At 40.8% G+C, this 25358-nt stretch overlaps 1 protein-coding gene across 1 annotated transcript in view; it reads right to left on the bottom strand.

Annotated features, from left to right (window-relative positions):
- The window catches only part of CACNG2 (calcium voltage-gated channel auxiliary subunit gamma 2), a 171685-nt gene extending 151701 nt beyond the window's left edge, over positions 1-19984 (bottom strand). Inside the window, exon 1 of the mRNA XM_058191775.1 lies at positions 19774-19984. Coding sequence (XP_058047758.1) covers positions 19774-19984 — 211 coding nt within the window. The remainder of the gene's footprint in view (positions 1-19773) is intronic.
- Positions 19985-25358: the final 5374 nt, after the last annotated feature.

Raw genomic sequence — 25358 nt, 5'->3', positions numbered from 1 at the left:
TTGCTTAGGCAAGGAGGTCATAGGGATCAGCCTGATGCGGGAACCCCTACACATGCTAATTTTATCCTGATAGAGGAATGATGAGTTAGAAATGTATTAAATAAATGAAAAACTCCTGTATCTCACCTAATGAATTCTAGATGGTGCAAAGGATTCTGGAAATTAGAGATGATGCTAATTGTGAGTACAGATAGCATATACATTTATTTCTAAAAGTGACCAGTAGCTTTCTTTCTTTCCTTCCTTCCTTCTTTCTTTCTTTCTTTCTTTCTTTCTTTCTTTCCTTCCTTCTTTCTTTCTTTCTTTCTTTCTTTCTTTCTTTCTTTCTTTCTTTCTTTCTTTCTTTCTTTCTTTCTTTCTTTCTTTCCCTCCCCCCCTCTTTCTTCTGTCTCTAAGCATAAAATAAATGGACGGGGGCATGAGGAATTTGGAGGCAGAGGTATAGAGTCAAGAAATTCCACCAAAAATGAGAAGTAATAAAAGCTAATATATGAAATATATGGTGGAGCTTAGTCTTCTTTTAGTCCACATAGACTACCATGTTGTTGTTTTTGTTCATCCACGTACTATTTAGGCTTTTTAAATGGTTGTTTGGGAGCATATATTCTAACTAGCATTTGGCAAGATTATGTCTGCTCAGGTTAATGTAATCATCAACAGACCTTCTTCTATCATGTTTGCCCTTTTATCCTCTTGTGTCCTGAAAGCAGAAAAAAAAATAGCTGATATTGCAGTCACGTTGGCCATTGAGATATCATGAAAGGCTTCTCAGAGATCTCAAATAAACTTTTATCATCAACAGAATCCAAGGTAGCTCCTAGTGGAAGTATATCACCTGTCACTTCTCCCTGATGTAGTCTGGCCTTATTAGCTCATATTTCAAAATGTGCTTGTCTCTCAAATGCTGCATACTTGCATACCTGACCAATAGGATATTTCTTTTTCTCTTAACCCATATCCAGAGGGGCATCGGTTTTGAAGGAAACAGCTTGCCACTTAGGATGACCTGGATTTTTATAATGAAGCATGCAGAAAAATAACAACTGAGATCTGAGTCGCTGTGTCTTTCTAAGTCTTGTGAAATATTGAATTGCTTCTCAATAATGGAGGAAGGGAAGATAGTTCAAAGACTGTTCCCTCCCGCCCCATCCGACAATAGAAATCTAGTGATAAACCTCAGCATTTGCAATGATGACCTGACAGGTAGCAAATTAATGCTATGCATTTTAAGGTGGATAGTTTGTAGAACATTGGTCTGATTCAATGTATGCCAGTAATTCTTATGTAAGTATACAGTTTTCTTCAACAGCAAACATAAAATCATCTCTCTCTCTATCTATCTCAATCTTTTTTTTCTCAGCAGAGTGACTCATGATTTATACTAATCCGTGAGAAGAACAAAAACATACTAAACAACACATACTCTGCCTTGCGGGTATTTAGAACAACAAAAGCAACATATGCCATCCAATGGCACTAATTTCAAGTTCACCATTGATTCTACAGACTTCTGCATATCTGCTAAAGGAATAAAAGTAGGAAGTTTAACTTAGCCAGTTCATCCAACAGCATATAATTGCTGCAGCATCAATCCTTTTATCTGGGAAATAGCATGATTGCCTATACTAGAGGGATAAAATGAAGCCATAAGGTACTCGGGCAAAGATAAGCAATAGCAGTAGCACTTAGACTTATATACTGCTGCGCAGTGCTTTACAGCCCTTTCTAAGCAGCTTACAGAGTCAGTATATTGCCCACAACAATCTGCGTCCTCATTTTACAGATCTTGGAAGGATGGAAGGCTGAGTCAACCTTGAGCTGGTCAGGATCGAACTCCTGGCTGTGGGCAGAGTCAGCCTATAATACTGCATTCTAACCACTGCACCTCCACAGGATAAGCTTCATAATACAAAGTCACAATTTTCCGCTGGATAATGCATCTCCAGGAAAAATACAGATCGATCAGACAGGTTCAAAGTAAAACTCTGTGCAAGCATCCAGATAATACATATTATTTACTTTGTGCTTGGGCTCATCATCAGAATCTGTTTTAACATCAGAAGCCAAGGCATGTGACAAGGAAGATACTTTTGAAAAGATGTGGCATTCTCTTCTTGACTCCAATAAAGATATGTTCATATGTATTTTGAATGATCTAAATTGGACAATTTAGTGTCCATCAGGTATGTTGGATTAGCAGTGTTGACCATTTCTAGGAATTGTAACCACAATAAATTTAAAGACTCCAGATTGCAAAGAATACTTCAGAGGACCAGTAGCTCTTGCCTTTCAGGTAGCAGTATTTTGTCCACATGAAAAATTCTTACTTACATTTCGTCCCTAGGTTACAGTTCTGTGGAAACATTCAATGCCAGTGAGATCCTAAGAACATGGGTTGATACAGAATGCCTGATTAGATGGGCCATTGGTTTGATCAAGTAGGAATCTTCCTATGTTCTTGGCTTGGCAGTGAAGTTTATTAAATGAGGACAGATGATCGCTATGGCATAATTACAAGATTTATTTAAAAGCTTTTACCTTACCCTTAGAAAACTGTAAGAATCTAGTTGTTCATAAAATTCAAATTGTCACTCCAATAAGAACTGCCTGGGCCTCTCATCACATATAAGTAGAATTGCTGAAATTTTTTCCAATAGTCTGTTTTTCACTGATTTCAAAGGAATTTTTGTTTGATTAAAAACACACTAGGGAAAAAAACATTATTGTCAAGCTAAGCAGTTACCATGAACTGCACCAAAATAGATGAAAAGCTGGCTGTGCATAACAGAATTATTCCATATTAATTATAAGAGTAAACTATAGAGACAAAATGCACTTAATTCCATCTTATAGCTCACCCCTGACTCAAAAAATAAGGTTTTGGTGGTTAGGATGAGAAGATAAAAAATGAAAAGTATTATCTACAGCTGTTTATATTACAAGTAACTGACCCATTAAGAGGTGCAGTGGCTCAGTGGTTAAAGTAACTGAATTTATCAGCTGGAAATTACCAAGTTCCATGCAACAGGGTGAGTTTCCATTTCTTGTCCCAGATCCTGCCCACCTAGAAGTTTGAAAGCATGCAAATGCAAGTAGATTAGTAGGTACCACTTTGGTACCATGGTATCTTGCTGCGCCGGTTGGAGGGTTTGGGAGTGGGAGGCACTGTTTTGTGGTGGTTCTCCTCCTATCCTTATCAGCATATAGTCATGCTAGTCACATGACCACAGAAATGTCTTTGGACAATGCTGGCTCCCTTAGCTAAGAAATGGAGATGAGCACTACCCCATAGAGTCTAGGGGGCAGGGGAAACCTTTAGCTTTCACTGACCCATTAAACAAAGCTATAGCGGATGTTAACTTTGGTTTGGTATATACCTGGCTAGTAAAGAGTTTCATATTGTCTTCTTCCTGAATATAGACTATAAAACAGTTCCAATCATTGCCACCCAATTGTAAATTTTTAATTAACTATATTTAATTAATTCCAATTATTTATTTATTTATTTATTTATTATTTACTTATTTATTCAATTTGTATTGAATAAATAATACAATTTAATAATAATGTAGCTGGCACGTCAGCTACCCCAGTTCCTGGATGAAATGGTCTATCTAGACCCGTTCCAGTCCGGCTTTTGACCTGGATACAGCACCGAGACAGCTTTGGTTGCGTTGGTAGATGATCTCTGGAGAGCCCGGGACAGGGGTTATTCCTCTGCCCTGGTCCTGTTAGATCTCTCAGCGGCTTTTGATACCATCGACCATGGTATCTTGCTGCGCCGGTTGGAGGGTTTGGGAGTGGGAGGCACTGTTTTGTGGTGGTTCTCCTCCTATCCCTCTGACCGGTCGCAGATGGTGTTGACAGGGGGGCAGAGTTCGAGTTCGAGGGGCCTCATGTATGGGGTGCCTCAGGGGTTGATTATCTCGCCCCTCCTGTTCAACATCTATATGAAGCCGCTGGGTGAGATCATCAGTGGCTTTGGGGTGAGTTACCAACTGTACGCTGATGATACGCAGCTGTACTTTTCCACCCCAGGCCACCCCAATGAAGCTGTCGAATTGCTGTCCCAGTGTCTGGAAGCTGTACGGGTCTGGATGGGGAGAAACAGGCTCAAGCTCAACCCCTCCGAGATGGAGTGGCTGTGGATGCCGGCGTCCCGGTACAGTCAGTTGCAATTGCGGCTGACTGTTGGGGGCGAGTCATTGGCCCCAATGGAGAGGGTGCGCAACTTAGGCGTTCTCCTGGATGGTCGGTTGTCCTTTGAAGAACATCTGACGGCCGCCTCCAGGAGAGGTTTTCATCAGGTTCGCCTGATTCGCCAGTTGCGCCCCTTTCTAGACCGGGATGCCTTATGCACGGTCACTCATGCTCTGGTTACCTCTCGCCTGGACTATTGCAATGCTCTCTACATGGGGCTTCCCTTGAAGAGCACCCGAAGGCTCCAATTAGTCCAGAATGCAGCTGCGCGGGTGATAGATGGAGCGGTTCGGAGCTCCCATATAACACCCATCCTGCGCAGACTGCACTGGCTACCTGTTGTCTTTCAGGTGAGCTTCAAGGTATTGATTATCACCTTTAAAGCGCTCCATGGCTTAGGACCGGGTTACTTACGGGACCGTCTATTGCCATCCAGTACCTCCCATCGAACCTGTGCGCTCTCACAGAGAGGGACTCCTTAGGGTGCCTTCAGCCAAGCAATGTCAAGTGGCGGCCCCCAGGGGAAGGGCCTTCTCTGTGGGGGCTCCTACCCTGTGGAACGAACTTCCCCCTGGACTTCGACAACTACCAGACCTTCGGATCTTTCGCCGCGAACTTAAGACATATCTATTCCGTCACGCAGGACTGGCTTGAATTTTAGTTTTTAGCTGATTTTATGGGTTTTAAATTTTTATTAATTTTATAGGGTTTGATTGTATTTTAAAATTGGGCCAAATTTAATAAGTTTTTAATTGTCTGTTTTTAGTATTGTATGTGTTTTCATTGTTATTTTATTTTGGCTATTAACCGCCCTGAGTCCTTCGGGAGAAGGGCGGTATACAAATTAAAATATTATTATTATTATTATTATTAATAATAATAATAAATAATCTCATCTCAAATTTGTATAGAGGTAAACCATTATAAAAACAAAACAGTTAAAATATAATAAAAAAAGAAATTAACTGCAAACAGCCAAGAGATATTATAATCTATTGGATTATATTCAAATTAAATTAAATACAAGTATTTTTTATTTTGTTCTCATTCACTTGGTCCTGGCCTTCCCCACAATTTAGAAGTTGGTCCTGGCATCTCATTCAAGGGTGAGTCCAGATGATTTATACTGTAACATAATGTGTTAATCAAGCCAATTGCATTATTGTTATTAAACCATGTTTCAGCAATCGTGGACTGATTTGAGTTCTCAAATTTAAAAGATGCCTTAGCCTGATCCTATGTTTAGTTAGGCAGAAACATCCATCTTTTTATTGTGGGTAGTGGTGTCATTTAAAAAAATTATTACTATGTTTTCCCGAAAATAAGACATTCCCTGATAATAAATCCATTTGGGCTTTTGAGCGCAAGTGCTAAAATAAGCCTCCCCCCAAAAATATTTAAACGCAGAGCTGGAAATCAGGTAAGATGGCAAGAGGAGCCCCATCTTTCTCCACGTGCCCCAAAATAATAAGATCTCCCCAAAAATAAGGCCAAGCACTTAAATAAGACAGGGTCTTATTTTCGGGAAAATATGGTATGATTATACTAGGGGTATAATTATTATGCCCCTAATAACATTAATAATTGTTACTAGGAAAGATGTATATTTCCAAGCTTGAAAGTCAAAATAACTGCACTTCCTGTGGATACTTGGGACAAGAAGTGTATTTACAGCTCTTCCTCAGACAGCCAATTGTTTTGGTCTAGACATTTTTCCAAAAAGAAGATAGGGCCAAACATGACGAATGATTGACTGAAGAAACAAGATGGAAATTGCCACAAGATGTGAGGGAACAAGATGGCACTTGTAGGACAGCCATGAAGGCCTTCAAAAAAAGGTATGTCTGTTTCTAAAAGATCAGGTTCAAGAAAGCAAAAGTATTCCCTATATCCCAGATGGCGAACCTATGGCACGCATGCCAGAGGTGGCACAGCACCCTTTCTGTGGGCACCTGAGTGGTTGCCCCAGTTCAGCTCCGCTGCGCAATGCGGGTGCGCCTCCCGTCAGCCAGCTGGTCTTCGGGTCTCTGCTGCACATATGCAGGGGGAGGGTTCATGTGAGGGACCGTACACACATGCATAGGGGGTGGGGCATGTGTGGGGGGCATGCACACATGTACGGGGGGCCATGCATGATGCACAGGGGTGATGCATGTGCAAAGGGGCCACTCAGGAGCCAGGGTGCATGCACAGGGGCTGCGTGCGCATTACATTTTGGGAGTTTGGGCTCACACTTTGAGCACTCGGTTTGGAAAAGGTTAGCCATCACTGCTCTATATGATCTGCCATGGAAGCCAAAGATTAATCTTGAAAAGCAGTATAGGAAGAGTATTGATGCTTTGGAAGTTGGTGTTGAGAAGACTCCTGAGAATATTGTGGACAACCGAAAAAAGAAATGGATCATCAAGCAGTTTTCAGTTGAGGCACAAATGATCAGGCTCCAGTTATCTTACATTAGCTGCATTATGTGAAAACCTAGCTTTCTGGAGAAGAATTGAATGCTGGACAAGGCAGAAGGAAAAGAAGATGAAGACAAACAGCCAACTGGATTGATTCACTTAAAGTGGCAATGAATGTTCCATTGGAAGACCTAAAATCTATCTATGTAGTCACTAAGAGTCAACAGTGACTTGATGCCACATAATCAATTACTTACTCACTTAACTTCAGCAAGTTCCCAAGATAAATCCTGGAGAAGTAACAATTTCAAAGAGCCATTCTACCTTCATTCTCTGAAATGTTGGTTTGTTACAGCCTTGCCCAATCATGGCTATGTAGGCTAGGAACTGAAAATATCAGGAGGTGACCATGTTAAAGAATGTTACTGTCTGACAGAGAAGACCAATATATGACCCTCCAGATGTTTGTGAACTACAACTCCAAACATTCCTATAATGGTCTGAACAAAGAACAACTGTAATTCAGCAAGATAAGTAATGCATATCTGAAGAGGCACATATTGCTTATCCCAAAGGTGCTTTTTCAAGAGGCAAAGGAGCTTCTTCAGCTTCTTGGATGAGAAGCGAAACATCTTCAAAGAAAAAAACAGAAAGTCCAGTTGCCTCTTGAAAAAGCGCCTTTGGGACAATCTTGACCTGAATGACTGAGACTCTCCATAGACACATATTGCTCAGTTGAGATAATTAAGAACAGCAGCATAGTCTAGGAGGGTAACAAATACATATATTATAGAATATCAAAATAAAAATGGATTCTCAGTAAAACTTCACAATCACTTCATGATAGTTATGTAATTATAATTATTCAGTGATCCAAATTGACTATATACAAGCAGGCTATTCCACTGTCCCTCCTCACTAACAGGATTGAGTTTGCTTAGTCCCCTTAGATTAGTTTGAGATTTTTTTGTTTCGCTTAATCTGTCCTTTTACAAACCTATTATTTTGCATAAATTATTACCTTTGCACTCCTGCAAACCTGAGATGTATAAAGTATGCCCTTTTGCCCTTCTTATTTTTTTTTAGTGCTGGTTTCAATGGGTCAATATTTGTTACCAGAGTTTCTTGTTGTACAGAGAAGGCAGAGAATCAGCGTGAAGAAAACTGCCTCAATGCCAACATGGCAATTGGGAAAAAGAGAAGTTTACATAGAAAAGTAACAAGGTGTAGAAAAAGGCCATGACGGCTTCCTCTTTTATGAACTGCCAAACAATTGACAAAGTTTTTCTCTGGTTGATTCCTAGTTATTATCTTGGAGCAAGTCAAAGGCACATATATTGTAGAAGGCAGTTCCTAATATCACTTGATTTAAATCAGTGGTGGGATTCAAAATTTTTCACTATCGGTTCTGTGGGCGTGGCTTGGTGGGCATGGCATGGCTTGGTGGGCGTGGCTTGGTGGGCGTGGCTGGTGGGCATGGCAGGGGAAGGATACTGTAAAATCTCTATTCCCTCCCCACTCCAGGGGAAGGTTACTGCAAAAATCCCCATTTCCTCCTGATCAGCTGGGACTCACGAGGCAGAGAATAGTTGAGGAGCGGGGCCAGTCAGAGGTGGTATTTACAGGTTCTCCAAACTACTCAAAATTTCCGCTACCAGTTCTCCAGAACTGGTTAGAACCTGCTGAATACCACCTCTGGTTTAAATGTCTCTCTGTCTTTCTGCCAACATGAGGAAATTGACATCTCATTTATTTGTCAGATTTCTATAGCTGTCCATCATACCAATGTGACTCTGGATAGCTATAACAATTAAAAAACTACAACAGAAACAATAAAAGATATAAATAAACACAACAGCATGCCACTACACTAAAGCCGCTACTATATTAAAAATTCAATAAAGCAATCCACTATTGTCTCTGATTCATCATTTAATTTTAAATATATGGTTAATCCAGATATGAATTATAGATAGATATAGCTGCATTCCTGTCAAATTTCATTAGCTGATAGGTTCTGTGTCTTGATTGCTTTTTTTTTTAAGGTTAGCAATTCCTGATCTTACTACCAAGAACCACTAAAGAAGAATGATCAAGACCCTTCCCAGTATTTTGTGCATCTCATCATAGGAAGATGTTATAGAGACATTTGCATTGCACATAAAAATCCTAGCACCAGAAAGGTTGTCATGTATCACAAATGTATTGTATCAGAAAGGTTGTCATGTATCACAAATAATCACAAATAATCATTGTGAACAAAAGTTAAAGTAGACATTTTCCATCAGAAGAATGAAACTTTGAACAACTTGCTATTTATTTTAGGAATTTCTGCATTAAGAACTTCATGCACAAAATGATACTAAAGTTTTGCTTCTTGACATTATCTCACATCTGCTTCTTCTCTGGGAAACATTGACTGGACATGACCAAAGTGCTAAGTCAGTCAATTACTGCAGTGCTTCTCAAACTGTGGTCCGCTGATGCTTGGGGGGGGGGCGCTGCGATGTCATCACAGGGGGTCCACAGAGGCTTAAAGAAATATTATGATTTAAATCTTGAGTTAAATCTTGAGTGGTCCATGACCACAAAAGATATTTAAAAGGGGTCCATAGTGAGGAAAAGGTTAAGAACCACTGAATTACTGTATTCAGGAATCTTTTAGACTTGCTGCAATACAAACCAATTACTATTACAAAGGAAGTTAATTCAAGATAAAGCTGTGTGTGGCACTGATAACATGGAACATAAATGACTGTGCAAATACAAATTTGAGAACACGATCCTATATTCATGTAAACATAAATAGGTCTATACATATAAGGAGAAAAGGCTGTTTAGCCAACTACAACTTCTGAATGGTTTGGGACATATATTGTCTCTCTCTCTCTCTCTCTCTCTCTCTTGTTATTGCCAAATGCAAATGCTAGCAAAGCTTTGTTTCAAAGGAGTGCATATGGTGCCTTCTAAAACAATGGTTTCATTATCCCCTTGTCAAGGTTCCGACTAATGAAGCAAATCAAGCAAATCAGAACTCCAAGGCTTTCGCTTTCCTAAAAGAGTTTCTTTATTGGACACACCATATCGGCACACTTAGTGTAAAGCCAACTTTGACTCTTTCCCGTGGTTTCAGCATAGTTCAAACCAGCAACAACCCTCCCCCCTCATTTGTCACGTTGGCCAATTAGCTTAGTTGGCAGCTTTCTCAGGCACTTCTCTCCTCCTCCTGCCAGGGAGATGACCTTGGTTCTCAGGGTAAAGCCTTGTGTTGTGTCTAGTAGTGCATTCCTTCCGTCACCAACCTCCCACAGTATCTGGCAATGGCGAACGGAAAAAATGGCTTCTGCCAGGTTCACTTCAGTGTTGACACCCTCCTTGGTACATTCAAATGGGCATGACAGTTCCCATAATTCCCAGCCAACTATCCATGTGTTTTATTTATCTAGAATGGATCAGATTTTGAGAAGGTGGGATTGTGTAACTGAAGCAGCAAAGGTAAATGTCTACCCAGCTGTATTTGTCATATTTTCTTGCAGCCTATATATTAATTAGTGGCCACCAGATATAAGATACAAGGGGTATCCTACAAGGACACAATGAGGAAAAAGGTCTAGGTCCAATTTCTTCTCAGAAGTGGTAGAAGTGGAAGCCATGAGCTTAGAAAAGGAAGTGTGTGTGGCAGTGCATAGACATGCGTGAGATAGCTTCCCCTTATCCTTACGAGCAAAAGCAGCTCCTCTATTTCTCGGTTTCAAGAAAGAAAGAAAAAGGACTCAGGCTGAGAAGATAGGCATCAAAAAAGCAATTTTAAACAAGGTGTGAACAATAGCAAGAAGTGTCATAATAACAAAGAAAAGAGTTCATTGAAAGAGATAGAGGCACCAATAGTGAGAAACTGTGAGATGGAAAGTCTACAGAATAATGATAGAAGATGAGGATAAAAGAAAGTTGTCATGGAGCTGAATACAAAAGTATAAATAGCCAACACAGATACAAAAGAATAAAGAAAAGGGGTTTAAGAAAAGCAGCAAAGAGATAAAAATGTAGATGGAGGAATGAAGTTGTAGAAGGCAGGGAGGGAAGGGGGGTTGGTCTTTCTATTAAGTGAAAGTAAAGACATAATTTCCCCCAAGTTATGCTCAACCACTTAAAAAACCACTTTCTTGTCCACAGTATAAAAATGTTTTGCCATTGTTTTTTTCTGGCTGCTTTCAATTCCCAGTTTAGCCTTCAGCTGTGGGATTTCCAGGTCATTTTAAAGGCATGCATTAAAGAGGGGGAAAAACTCAAAGGACTCTAATATAACTGTCCCCCTCTTCATTTCCTTCATTCAAAACCTTGCTGTAAAATGTTTATATATTGGAGTAAGATGGGCTGGAGTTTAAAGAGCATTCTCCTTAACTTCACTAGATGCGTGTTTTAAAAATGTTCCATAATCTATCAATTCATTTTCATTGCCTTGAAGAAAGAAAAGAAGGAAGACATATAAAGCACCATTTTCCTTTGAAAAAGGTGTATGTGGACCATTCAGCAATGATGCAAGAGTAGTTTAGATCTGGACAAGATCTCTATGAAATTAGATCCATTACACATTGGGTTGGTAATTGGGTTGGTAATTTACTGGTTAACAGCAACAACAGCAACATGTTGAGGCAAATACTTCAGTACTCTGAGATTTGGAAATGTATTGCCTTAGTTCATAGTAAAATCGTGTGTTTGTGTGTGTGTGTCTGTCTGTCTGTGTGTGTGTGTGTGTGTGTGTGTGTGTGTGTGTGAGAGAGAGAGAGAGAGAGAGAGAGAGAGAGAGAGAGAGAGGGAGAAAGTGGTGGAATTCAATTTTTTTTACTACCGGTTCTGTGGCCGTGGCTTGGTGGGTGTGGTGTGTCTTGGTGGGCATGGCAGCAGAAGGATACTGCAAAATCCCCATTCCCTCCCCACTCCTGGGGAAAGGATATTGCAAAATCTCCATTCCCACCCCACTCTGGGGCCAGCCAGAGGTGGTATTTGCCGGTTCTCCGAACTACGCAAAATTTCCACTACCTGTTCTCCAGAACCTGTGAGAACCTGCTGAACAGCACCCCTGGGGTGTGTGTGTGTGTGTGTGTGTGTGTGCGCGCGCGCGCACACGTGTGTATAAATAAAGAGATGGAGGGAGGGAGGGAAAGAGAGAGAGAGAGAGACAGACAGACAAAGAGAGAAGATGGTTGAATCAGGAACACAAGGCAGCGAAAAACAAGAGAGGTTATCAAAGAGAGTGTCCTTCAGCATTCCTGAAAATATTAGAAAGCGTCCATTATTTTTCACCCAGTATTGTCGAGAGTGTTGTTGTTGGTGGTGGCGCTACTACAACATAGCTTTGACCTCCCCTTTCCTATCTTAACCTCACACACTTGTTAGGGTGGTACATTTCAGGATTTTAACTTGTGCAGTGAAAGACTTTTTCTTAAATTTTTTCTTTGTACGGTCAATCTTTTGAGGATTGCATGTTTTTATTTTATTTATTTATTTTGTCACAACAGTATATATAAGCATTGACATGTAACAACTATATAATATATAAGCATATATATGAGCATAAGTATGCAATAACTATATTAATTAGATATAATGAAAGGGAATAATAGGACAGGAACGATAGGCACGTTTGTGCTCTCATGCACGCCCCTTACAGACCTCTTAGAAATGGGGTGAGGACAATGGTAGACAGTTTTTGGTTAAAGCTTTTGGGATTTTGAGAAGAGACCACAGAGTCAGGTAGTGTGTTCCAAGCATTAACAACTCTGTTACAGAAGTCATATTTTCTGCAATCAAGATTGAAGCGGTTTACATTAAGTTTAAATCTATTGTTTGCTCTTGTATTGTTGCAATTGACGCTGAAGTAGTCTTCAACAGGAAGGACATTGCAATAGATGATTCTATAAGTTAAACACAGGTCCTGTCGGAAGCGGCGGAGTTCTAAGTTTTCTAAACACAGGATTTCAAGTCTGGTGGCATAAGGTATTTTGTTGTATTCAGAGGAGTGGAGAACTCTTCTTGTAAAATATTTCTGGACACGTTCAATTGTATTGATGTCTGAAATGTGGTATGGGTTCCAGACAGGTGAGCTGTATGCAAGAATTGATCTAGCGAATGTTTTATATGCTCTGGTTATGTTGCACTGTAATGGTTTCTCTCTACCCTTCAAACCAGTCTACAGAAGTAAGAGCTGTTCATAAAATCAAATCAAGCACTGGATGTGCAGATGATCATCAAGCTGACAAAAATCTAGTACCTCCACTTCAGTTTTTCAAAAGAAGCTCTGTCTTTTCTCAACCATCAGGCGTTTTTTGGAGAATGACGGAAAATACAACAGCTCTTCTGCAAACAAGCTTATTCTCCTGCAGGAGAGAGGGCTTGTTCATCTAGGCCGCAGCTCTAACAGCAGCTCGTCAAATCAGTCCTGATGTTGAAGAACATTGTTTTAACTGGGAATGTCAACCACTGGACTTCATATCTGCACAGCATGACTGAACTACATCTCCTCAATCTCCACTGCATCTGGACAACAAGCCATTGGTGTGCACAGTGTGCTCAGCAGTGGCTTGCTGCTCTGTGTGCAACACAGTGCTGTATGCAGCAAAGTTACAACCATCCTGCCTTCATCCACAGCAGCTGAGAATGTTGTGCTCCAAGGAGATCTCAGGCTGGAACAGCAGGTTGTATTATAAATCCGCCTGGATGTGCAAGAGCAAAGCTGTGCAAGTCTTAGCACTATTTGCAGGTGTTTGGGAATGGCAAAACTGAGGAAGCCAAGCACAGCAGGTTACAAAACTGGAACAGCATGCCCGTCACCAGTTACAACTGGTGTCTATCAGACAAAAAGGCTGATGAACGATTAATAGGAAAGCAATTGGAAAACCGAGAACCGACTGAGGCTGAAGGGCAGTGGCAGACTTCCATAGGGGCCTCTGTGTATGTATGTGTCTCTCTGTGTAAAACACAGATGACAGATGCAAGAGATGAAGAGAAAAGGATGAGAGACTGAAACTGAATAATAGGGGTTTGGCCTCAGTAATGTGAGAAAAGGGAAAAAGAAGCTAGCTAACAGCTGTCTGCCTTCTATCCCAGTTTCTGACCAGAACTGAGTTTTGTCATGGTCAAAATTTCCTGCAAAAGGGAAGCAGGGAGTTTGTTAGTATTTTTCAAAAAAAACAATTTCCTAGATGGCATTTCTTTCCAACTCCAGATTTTGCATTCAGCTTCTTGTCATCACTCTAGGCAACCCACCTGTGATGTCTAACTTGCTTTACATCTCCCATATTTCCTCTTAGTAGATGTTCTTTCTGTCCTCTGCTTATATACAGGGTCTCAGTAACCAATCTTTCTTTGATAGCAATGACATGACAAAGCCTTTAACCAGGAAAAAAAAACACCCTCCACATTTATTGCTATGTGCTTCCAAAGGCAAAAAGTTGTCCTTCTTTTCTTATTTCTGGATCTCTTTAGAAGGGGACTTCGTTAGTTTCTACTTATGAGAAGCTCAGATCTAGCATTAAACAAAAACAATAGATAATAACTAGTGAGAAATAGCCATGAGAAAGAAAGAAAACAATTTCTGCAAGAACAAACAGTGTGGCAGAAGGAAGGCTGCAGATTTCATCTCCTTGACATGCAAATGAGCAATTAAAAACTGAAATGATCCTTTCCTAGAACAAGCACAGAAAATTAATCTGCTACAGCAAAAAAAAAAACACCTGCTATACAGCAAGAAGCTAAAAGCTTACTTGAAATAAGGCTTCTCAAATACAGTTGAACTTATACCTAAGTAAGTCCCTGTAGTAACCTTTTTCAACCTAGTGACCTCCAGAATTGTTGGGATTGCAATTCTTAGAATTCCTACCTGGATTCTTAGGTTATAGTTGAACTGAAGGTTGCTTTAGACGTAAGTTCTTAACTTGCCTATCTAGTCAATTCTAACTATCTTCATTTGTAAGAAGATCATATAATGTATGGATATAGATGTTAATAGCTCTGAGTATTTTCTACATATCTATAATCAGCAATCAAAATTACATCAGTAATTTTTAAAGATTTTCCCCTCAGATATTTTCATAAGGAGCTGTGATCAAACTTGTCCTGAAAGATCAAGGTAATTGCTTCTGAAATAATTTTTTCCTCGGCATATTATCAGCCTATTTTTCTAAGAGTTTCTAAATCAGATACTTCTTCAACTCGGAATGGTTCTCGTTCTGTCCTTCAGGCATGGCAGAAGGAAGAGAGCTTATTAGCTACAAAAATATGACTATTCTCCAAATATTGAATATCCATTCTAAAGTTATCAACATCTGGCAGAAAAACGTTTGCTGTTTCAGTTTGGTTTACAAGCCAAAGATCTCAGACTTTATCAACAGTATCTCTAGGTAGAGCTAGAAAAAACAATTGTCTAAAAAGCATAATAGAAAGCTGTTTGATGATTTTGAATGGGGTTTGGGTAGCTTCCTATGATGCTATGTTCATACAAAGATGTGTTTGAATGTACAGATGGAAAAAACAATTTTGACTTTTGATTAGGAGGAAAAAAAATGAGCGAAGGCATTAAATATTGCAATTCCATCACTGTGAATTATGCATTCCTGAACATTCTTTTCAATCTTTGAGCAAGCAGCTTATGGGATAGGTGCTGGCCTAGAAAAAGGAGAGTATGAATTCTAGGCTTGCTTAAGCTTGAAATCTGACTGGGTAACTCTGGGGCAGTCACTTTTTCTCAGCCCAACTCACCTCATAAGATTGCTGCTGCTGTGGGGAAAGTAGGAGGGGGAAGGAATATTAAGTATGCTTGCCATAAAGATAGATAATGAGAGAGAGAGAGAGAGAGAAATGGTGATAGACAGAAAGATAATTAGACAACAGCATCTGCCTATTCTAGGTCCTTGGGAAGGACTCAATAGGTAGATTTTTTATGCCAAATCCAGTCTAAAAGGCTGACTGTGTGACCATATTATTAAACATAATAATAACTATATGGGCACCCTGCCTTCATGGAGCACATGTGCTGAATCAGAACATTATATACAAATATGTATACTGTATGTTACATTCAGATCCCAAAAAGGAAATACAACATAATTTTGAATAACTTAAATAGAAATATGTTCTCCTTATGGATAAAATTGTAGGCAGAGGTTCTACTGTATGGTTTATATATAATTCTGCACACCAGAACAACTAGACACAAGAACAGTTTTTTCCTGAACGCCATCACTCTGCTAAACAAATAATTTCCTCAACACTGTCAAACTATTTACTAAATCTGGACTACTATTAATCTTCTCATCATTCCCATCACCCATCTCCTTCCACTTATGACTGTATGACTATAACTTTGTTGCTTGGAACCTTACAATTTATATTGATATTGTTTCCTGATTGCTTATTTGTACCCTATGACTATCATTAAGTGTTGTACCCTAGAATTCTTGATGAAGATATCTTTTCTTTTATGTACACTGAGAGCATATGCACCAAGACAAATTCCTTGTGTGTCCAATCACACTTGGCCAATAAAAAATTCTGTTCTATTCTATTCTACTAAGAATTCAATCCTTTTTTTTTGAAAAATCAGATTCTTCCTTAACACAGAAATCTAAATTAAATTTAAAAAGATCTAAATCCCTCTTGCCAGGAACTACAGACTCTATAACAAAAGCTACTTTTAAAAACCAAGTTCCAGTCTGAAGATGTTATTTCAGTATTCCTTCCGATATTCACAATGAAAGTGAAGTATTTTTTACTCAAAATCACAATTATCTGGGTTCAAACAACACATTAAACTACCACGGAATTTGCAGACTAAAAGTGACTTGCTTCATGCTCATCCAAAACCACAGAAACACATGGTATGTATTTAACATGTGTATGCATTATATAAACCAGGTCAACTATACAAAAAGACATTAGCCAAGTTCACACAATATGCTAAAGCCTAGATCTGGGTTAATGAAGCACAATTTTGATGTTCACCATAAATCACATTGTGATTTAAGATGATGGTTTAGTTCATACACATGCTAAGACAAGTTCTGTGTTTCTGAAAGCACACTGCCTACTGGTATGATCTAGTATGTTGTATGAATCCAGCCAAACAGTTTATCAATCAAACCTTGGCAGGAAGCAGAGCCACTGAGTGACCTCTTTCTTCCTGGTGATCAGCTTCAATTGGGGTGGAAAGGAACATAAGAATTTCTCAGGGAGTGTGTGTGGAGAGCTATCTCAGAATTGAAAGGCAACAGATCAGAAAGACCCAGAAGGCTTTTCTCCTGGGGCCAGGGGCTGAGGAAAGACCAACAGTCCTGGGCGGCCAGCCCTTTGCGAATAATAAGGTCTGTGATCCACTAAGATCTCAGCTTTTGGGGCAAGTAGGTCTGAAGAGCCACTTGGATCTCAGGTGAGTTGCGCAGAACAAGAGCAAGTCAAAAGCAGAGAAGCTCCGGAACCCGAGAGCTGGCGTAGGGCACACTTTCCTTAGGCACTGCTTTAGGGAATGGGCAGCAACAGGCGGAGGGGACTACGGCTTGCTTATTTTCCAGGGTCTTAAGGAAACTGAGTTAGGGAAGAAGAGTTGCGAATAAAGCAGCTTCCACGCTCGGCTCGTTCGCTGCTCCTCGGTCCGGGCTGCAAAGGCTTTGCGGGATGGCTTGCGGTCGCACGCATGTAAAATATTTCCCCGGTCCAGGGGAGTGGGGAAGCACCGGGTAGGCCCCGAGCCAAGGCTGCTGCTCGTACATCTCACACCCATTTTGCTATGCTAGAATGAAGAGCCCGAAGTCGGCTGAGAACAGGCGTACGCACAACGAGCCCCCCGATTTCAAGAGGCTGGTGAGGCGGCGCCTCTTGAGATGGGGACAATTAAGGGTTTTTAATTAAAACGTCTTTGCTTTTTTTTAAAAAAAAAAAATCTCCAGGCGATCACAGTCCAGGCGAATGGGGGAGGGGTGGGGATGGGGAGTGGACGGAAAGGAGGAGGAGGAGAAGCCGGGGCGGGGGGGAGGGAGGAGAAGAGAGACTCCTACAAAAACGGGCGAAAGGAGAAAGCCCCCCGGCTCTTCTTCTTGACACCCCGCCTCCTCACCTCCCCGCTCCGCGCCAAATGTCCTGGAGCCAGAGGTACGTGCCCGAGGATCTAGAAGCGCAATCGCACAACCACAAAATACGGCGACAGCCCCCTCCCCCCTCCCGATCTCTCTGCTAAGGGTCGCTTGGCTCCTTCCCGACTGTTTCCAGTTCTCCCCTCCATCAGCCAACTGCCTAAAAATCCCTAAAGCCAGAGAAAGGCACCGAAGGAAGAAGGGGCTTTTCCTCCTTTCTCGCCCCCTCCGGTCCTCCTCCTCTAAGCCCCCTTTCTTGAGCTTTCTAGCGGACGATATTCTTTCACCAAGAGGTCACATCACGCTTTCATTTCGCGGTTAAGGAACGGGCTGCCTGCCTGATAGGCTGTCGGGTTGGCTGGATGGATAAATATTGGAACGTATAATTTCACTTCCCTAGAGGTGGACGCGCGCCCTCGGGGGGTGTATTTGAAACACCCTCGATTAATTGGCTGCTTTTGCTTCCCCACCCCCTACCCCTGGCTTGAAGATACCCGGGCGGAAGGTCCTCTGCAGAATATGTTAAAAGGCAGCGGCTTGGAGAGAGAAAGGGCACCAAATGCAGTATGCGTCAAACAGACCATCGCTCAATGAAGTCACTTAGCTATTCAAAACATGTTCTGCCATCACTCAACCATTTGCACCAAGAACGGCGCGCGGGGCGGGTTGGGGGGTGGAGAGGGTGGAAGATGCTCTCTTTTCTGGCTACAATCATTTCCAAAGAACAGCGTTTGCTTTCTCTTTTCCCCTTTCCTTTTTTTTATTTTTGTTTTTTAGGGAATGGTGAGCTGGGGCGAGAGAAAAGAGGGATTATTAGGCGGCACATTTGATGTTCTTTTTCCCTGCTTCTACAGATGATCTCGCTTGCAATCTTGCGGGGGTATGTTTCCCCGTTCTCAGCCCTGGCATCACTGGCAATTATCAGGACTAGCTCGCTTTTGAGGCGGGGACACAACACAAGCCTGTAGACGCGTGTCCACTCTGACCCCCTTCCCCATGCTAGTTCTAATCTTAAAGAGCACGGGGTATTAGGAATTCCTATCTATCAAGCACCCCTGTTCTCCAGAGGATCTGAACGGTCAACATTTGATTTTCCTCTCCATAATTCTCCACATCATCATCATCATCATCATCATCATCATCATCATCATCATCATCTCTTGTACCCTAATACCCCTACATCTCTTGCACACTGATTCTCTTCTCTTCCAGTGCCTGATTTTTCAGAAGCTAGCTGCCTGCGGCTTCTTCAGCTGCCATCCCGCGCATATTACGGGTGAGAGCAGACTTGGCATGTTCTCCTTCACTTTCCCACTAGAGGAGGAGGAGGAGAGGAAAGAGTTAGAAAGGGTGTTCACCCTTCCTGTTTCCACCACTTGTTCATTTGGAGATTTGAGTGTATAAATTCCCTTCATCAGCCCCAAGTTCTAGAAAGGAGAGCAAACAAAACCACATCTATCCCAAACTATATGATGGTTGCCTGGAGACCATTATGAAAGCTCCCCCTCCCACTTCTTAAAAAAGAAACTCTTCTGGACCAAGGCAATGAGGGACATTTGAGCTTACCAAATGAGACAGCTGCCTAGACATAACACAATCTACAGTTGGAGGATGACTTTAAAAATATAAATGGCTGCAAAGAAAATCATCTAGATAGGAAGTTTGCTTTTCTTTCTTTGGTTTCCCTGTCCCAGACTTCATCAATCCAGTTCAAAAAAGAAGACCACTTATTTCCTCCTGTTTTTTTAATAAGCCCAACAACCCATTGCAATTATGCAACTTTTGACTTGCATTTTATAAAAGAACTCAACAGAAACCAGAAATTACCAAGCAATTCAGGGTATAAGGAGACAAATGGAGGGATGGGGGAGGGGGGATAATGGGAACGTGCCTGCCTTATATTGACAACTTGACTGTTTCTCTTCTGTAACTAAATCAAACACCCTGCTTTCTTTGTGGTTGGGATTGAAGTGAGAAAATGGTGGAATGGGGAGCATAGGGGTGGGAGAAAAAGAAAGATGAAAGAATTGAAGAGATCTAGATTTAAATACCTTCCAAGCAGCAGGTTCTCCATAATCCAGAATGGGTCATGACTTCTTCATTCTTTTTGCTGGTTTCATTATCTCCGGTTCCTTTCATCTTGCAAACCCCTCTGGAGTAAAGCCAGTAATCGGTTCCCACAGCTATGGTCATGAGGCTGAAGGCAGCGAAAGCACCAACGGTGGTTAAAAGCATCTGAACACCTCTGTCAAAGAGCCCCATAATTCTTCATTATACAAATACCCAACTGCTTTCTGATTCTTGGGCTGTTTGTGTGTGTATGTGTGTGTGTGTATAATGTTAGTAAAAGAAATGATAATCTTATTAACTATTTGAGATCAATAGAGAGAATCTATATATAAAAAAAGAGGTAAGAAAGCCCACCGAATCAGTGTAAATGAAAAAAAAAATCACACAGAAGAGGCTTGATTTTCAAAAGGAAAAAAAACGTTCCAGTTGTTAATATTTTATATAATATTATAAAGAAAATAAGAAAGAAAATAGGTAACCCTCCCCCCAAAATGAGATGCCTTAATCCCTTTTTCTAAAATTCTGGTCTCCAGTTTCCATATGTGATGGCTAATTTGGAGATGGCTTCCACAGTGAACAGGGGAGCAGTAGCAGCAGCAGCAGCAGCAGCGGCAACCGAAGCAGCATTCTCAACACACTCTCTCATTATCTGGACCTAGACAGTTAGAGACTGTAAGAGTAGAGATGCAACCTTCAGTCTTCTTGCTTAGCTCTGCAGCCTGCGCCATGAACAATCCTTTTCTTCCCAGTGTATATTCCTTGGATTTCCCCCCTTACTTTGTCTGTTTGCTGGTTTTGGTTTCAATTCTTTTCTTCTCTGACCCTGTTTTTCTTCTCCTTTTTTTCTTTTTACCACCAAGCCAGACTTGCCAGTTTCTTGTAAGCCCTTGCTTTCAACTGAACAGGTGCTGAACATTTGCCTTCCATGGCTCTTCCTCCAAGGCAGTGGTAGAGAAGTGGTTGTTACTCTCTCTCTCTTTTTGAGATGGTGAGCTTCTGGAGTGGTAGTAGCTAACAGTTAGGCAGGGGAGAGGGGAATTTCTGCCAGATGGGTTTTCGAGATGGATTTCCCCTTCCTGCCCCCTCTCTGCAAAGCTTCTGAAGATAAGGAAACCAGGAAGGCTTGCTGCAGGATACGCTGCCCGTCGGTGTCTCTCGCCTCACTTTCCTTGTGAATTCCGCTCTCCACCTACTGCATTAACGTGGTGGTGCTGAAATGGACAGCTCCCCTGCACTGATCACTCCGCGGTGCTGAAGAACAGCTCTCTTACCTCTTTGCCCGGGGTGCTGCCGGGAAAACCGAGGAGGCATTGGAGATTGGGGTGGGGTGGGGGTGAGGGGAATCTTTCACTTCCTAGATCCTCTTCGCCAGCATCTGTAAGTGAGAATAATTGTCCTAGCTAGCTCTCAGAAGCAGGAAGGGCGGGGCTATTAGCCTTCCTGCTTGTCCTTTTCCATTTTCACTCCTCTTCTCCCAATCCCTGAAATTATCTCTCCCATAGGTTTCCAGGAGCTCGGAGAGAAGCATATCTGGATCTCCCCGCCTCTGCCCCCCCCCCCGTTTATTTGCACTCCAGTCAAACCTGCCTAATGCTCTAAATTCAATTGTCACATCACAATTAGATGAGCAACAAACTTCAACTAGAAGACAGTGAAAATGAAATAGAGAAAAATATAGCACATTATGTGTATTAGCAAAACGAAATAAAAGCAAGAAAAATCAATACTAATTATTCTTCACTGTCTGTTTTGGGGGGGGAAAAGAACAGATAGCTACTATTGCTCAATTTTTGTTTTATTCCTCCCCCTCTCCCCCCCCCCCGTATCTTTTAAGAACCCAGACTGGTATATATTTTCTTTGTGGAGTATAGAATAAAACAGACAAAAAGATTATGAATATTGTATTTGAAACACCTTTAAATTCTTAAAGAGAGAGGAGAGCATCAGGTGATAAGAAGAACCCTGCAGGATCAGACCAAATCGCTGCCAATCCCATTACCTGGTTTCCTGAAGTGGCCTGGGAATCCCATAAGTAATATTTGATGATAATAGCTCACTCTCATTTAAATCATCTGTGTATGATAATTTGAACATATGCGCTAGTGAATCTGGATGTACAGTAGCATACAGAGATCATGACTAAAGTTATCTTCCACAAAGTAGTTAAACTCCTCCCTCTTTAAGGCCATGGAGGTTATTTTAATTTCTTACTATGTAGTATGATAAAATAACTTTGGACTGATTGTCATTCAGTGTTATGTGCTTACCACCAAATTAAAGCCTAATGAAGTTAATTTGTTTGGTCATAGAAAGTTATGTGAGCACAATAATTGCATTCCTTTATCCATGTTAAGATTTGACATGCTGCCTGAACAGTGGGTATTGTATATTCTTTATTTAAGGTTTTGTGAAATTCCAACATTGAGATTTCTTTGTTAAACAAAGGTGATAACCATTAGGTCATAAAGCATTTCAGCACCTTTCCATCTCTTTTCCAGTTGTAATTAGTTAATAATGGACCCAAGAAATATTTGAAAACTTTAAAACACATAATCACTAATTAATATAACAGTAAAGGACACTATATGGTTCTCATCTGCTTTCTGATCCAATTGCAAACTACAGGAACCAGGAGCACCACTCAGGTGAGGACACAGATAAACCTTCAAGTGCTTCAATAACCCACTAAAAAGAGTATGCAGACTACAAGCTGTCTGCAAAGAATATAAATCCTTCCATTCCCCAATCCTGTCAGAGCTGAAGAAGCTTTTTGGATGAGAAGCGAAACATCTTCAAAAGAAAAAACAAAAAGTCCAGTGGCCTCCTAAAAAAGCAACTTTGGGATTTCTGATCCAATCAATTTTATTTATCTCTAAACAATTTCATACATCAGAAAACTAGATAGACTGGAAAAACCAGTGCAATTTTTTCAGAGGACTTTGTGAGGAAGTTGACTTTGTAGAAGTGATTGAGATGTGTTACATTTTCATAACTCTGTAAGCCTTTCTTGTTCTCTCTCCTTCCCTCTTTAAAGGCTGAGCAGGTTTGGTTAAACAGTCATTCAAGAATCTGATCTTCATTAATCAGTATGTGAAAGATAAATGACTTATCTGCAAGAGTCATATACAATATGAGAAATATTCATCATTCTTTAAGATTACTTTTTAAATGCTCTTAAATTGATAAAGATCTCAGGGATTACCCATATAATGATTAAACACTATTTAATCATTGGTGGCCAGTTGTTGCTTTCCACAAGTGGCTGGATGTGGCATCCTATCTATGGAGTTGGATGACAGGGTAAGGTAGATATGTTGTTGTTGTACCACCTCAGTATCTTTAGTAAAGTTGTTTGACTTCATGCCCAGGATAATTTTTTTATTTTTATTTTTTATTTGCATTTATATCCCACCCTTCTCCGAAGACTCAGGGTGGCTTACACTATGTTAGCAATAGTCTTCATCCTATTTGTATACAAAGTCAACTTATTGCCCCCAACAATCCGGGTCCTCATTTTACTTACCTTATAAAGGATGGAAGGCTGAGTCAACCTTGGGCCTGGTGGGACTAGAACCTGCAGTAATTGCAAGCAGCTGCTGTTAATAACAGACTGCATTAGCAGTCTGAGCCACAGAGGCTCTTTTTCCATATAACTCGGCTTGTATCTTATGACATTCCATCTTCTCAGTAATTCAAGAAACTCCCTGGGTTGATTACCCAGAGAGGCCACTCAAGAGAAATCCTGTTAAGCCTCTGGTGCAGGGAATTTTTAATTTTGATACCCTGATGGAAAAACAGGATAAGTTTAAATTTCATGTCAACTGTGGATTCCTCCCAAATTATCATAGGCCTGAACTGCATAGGGGAACCAGTTTGAGCCAGCTTGGTCTAGTAGTTAAGGCACTAGACTAGAAAGCAGGAGACTGTGAGTTCTAATCCTTTAGCTATGAAAGCCAGCTGGGTGACCTTGGGCCAGTCACTCTTAGCCCAACTCAACTCACAGGCTTCTTGTGGGGAAAATAAGGGGAGGAAGTTGTTTCGGATATTTGAGTTGTTTGTAAAAATTAAATAAAGGTGGGAAACAAACAAACAAAAAGACTTTGGATCCAACTTTTACTGTACAATAATGGGAGTTTGATTTGGAGACTGAAGTCACCTCCTTTACTCATTTGTCATGGATAAGCCACTTCTTATTAAGATGTTGTTAGATGGCTTTGTTAGGAAACTAAGTTAAGAGGATCTGCCTGAGCTGCCTTATGGGTTCTGATCATTTTCAGAGTGAAGTTGTAGAGTTTGCCAACAATCTGACAGACTGTTCCGTCAAATGCCTGACTGTCAGTAAGGAGGGGATGAAAGTGCTTAACAGGATTTCTCTTGAGTGGCCTCTCTGGGTAATCAACCCAGGGAGTTTCTTGAATTACTGAGAAGATGGAATGTCATAAGAGACAAGCCGAGTTATATGGAAAAAGACAAAGCGCAAATATAATTGACCGTAACCTGGAGGTAAGGGTTGACATTCCCTACAGTTATTGCAACTTTGGGTAAATACCCTGTTTAGGGTTACCTATTTCCTGTTGGGGAGTAATAGAGTGGAAATTTTTCTTGCAGGGTACTATGGCCTATTTGCAAAACACTTTCAAAACAAAACCACCCATATTCATTCTGAGTTGGATGTTGGGTTGGTGAAGTCTCATGACAGGTGATTTGAGATTCAAACATGTGAACTCTGAGGAAATGGTCAGAATTGTTTGCAAGATGAACTCCATCAGCTATATACTTGATCCTTGCACTGGAGTGGAAGCCACAAATGGCCATGCATGAAGCAATTTATATGGATCCCTTCCAATCTGGGTTCAGTACAGGGCAGAAAACAGAAAACGGTTGACTTGTTCTTGTAGATGAATTGCAGCAGGATCTAGATTCAGGGAGCACACATCTCCTTGCTCTGCTTGATTGCTTGGTTGCATTTGATACCACTGGCCATGGTATTCTCGGAACCATCTATGAGCATGGGATTTTTGGTACTATTCAAACTTTTAGTAGAAGCCTACTTTCTTTAAAGTAGTAGAAGCCTACTTTAGGAAATAGGGCTGTTTCCTAAAATTCTGGTGTACTTTTCAAAATTGCTACGGATATTATTCCTTTCTATAGCTGTGTTTCAAACTTAACCTTGCCAGTTTTCAAAACTGATGTTATTCTCTTATTCCATTTGCAAAATTATCAGTAAGCAAATAGGGTCTACCGAGAGGCACAATATAGTCTCTGATCCCACTTGCTTGGCAGAGGTGCTAGCCTTTCCAAGTTCTTTGCTGTTGGATATGCACAATTTGTTTGCTCATGAATTTAGCACAATATGAATTAAGTCTGGGAAGAAAACTATTTTTTTTAAGAAACATAAATTGACTCTGTTTTAATTCTGTTTGATCTAAGATAGAAGGAAAGCTTACCTTCCCGGGTTTGAGATCTCAGCACCTTGCAACATGGTAAGCTTCCATTACTTGCCCAAGCTCCTGCCTACCTAGTAGTTTGAAAGCATGCAAATGTGAGTAGATAAATAGGTACCACT

This window comes from Ahaetulla prasina, chromosome 7, assembly GCF_028640845.1.
Source record: "Ahaetulla prasina isolate Xishuangbanna chromosome 7, ASM2864084v1, whole genome shotgun sequence".
Taxonomy (NCBI): domain Eukaryota; kingdom Metazoa; phylum Chordata; class Lepidosauria; order Squamata; family Colubridae; genus Ahaetulla; species Ahaetulla prasina.
This window is presented reverse-complemented; position numbering and strand designations above follow the sequence as displayed.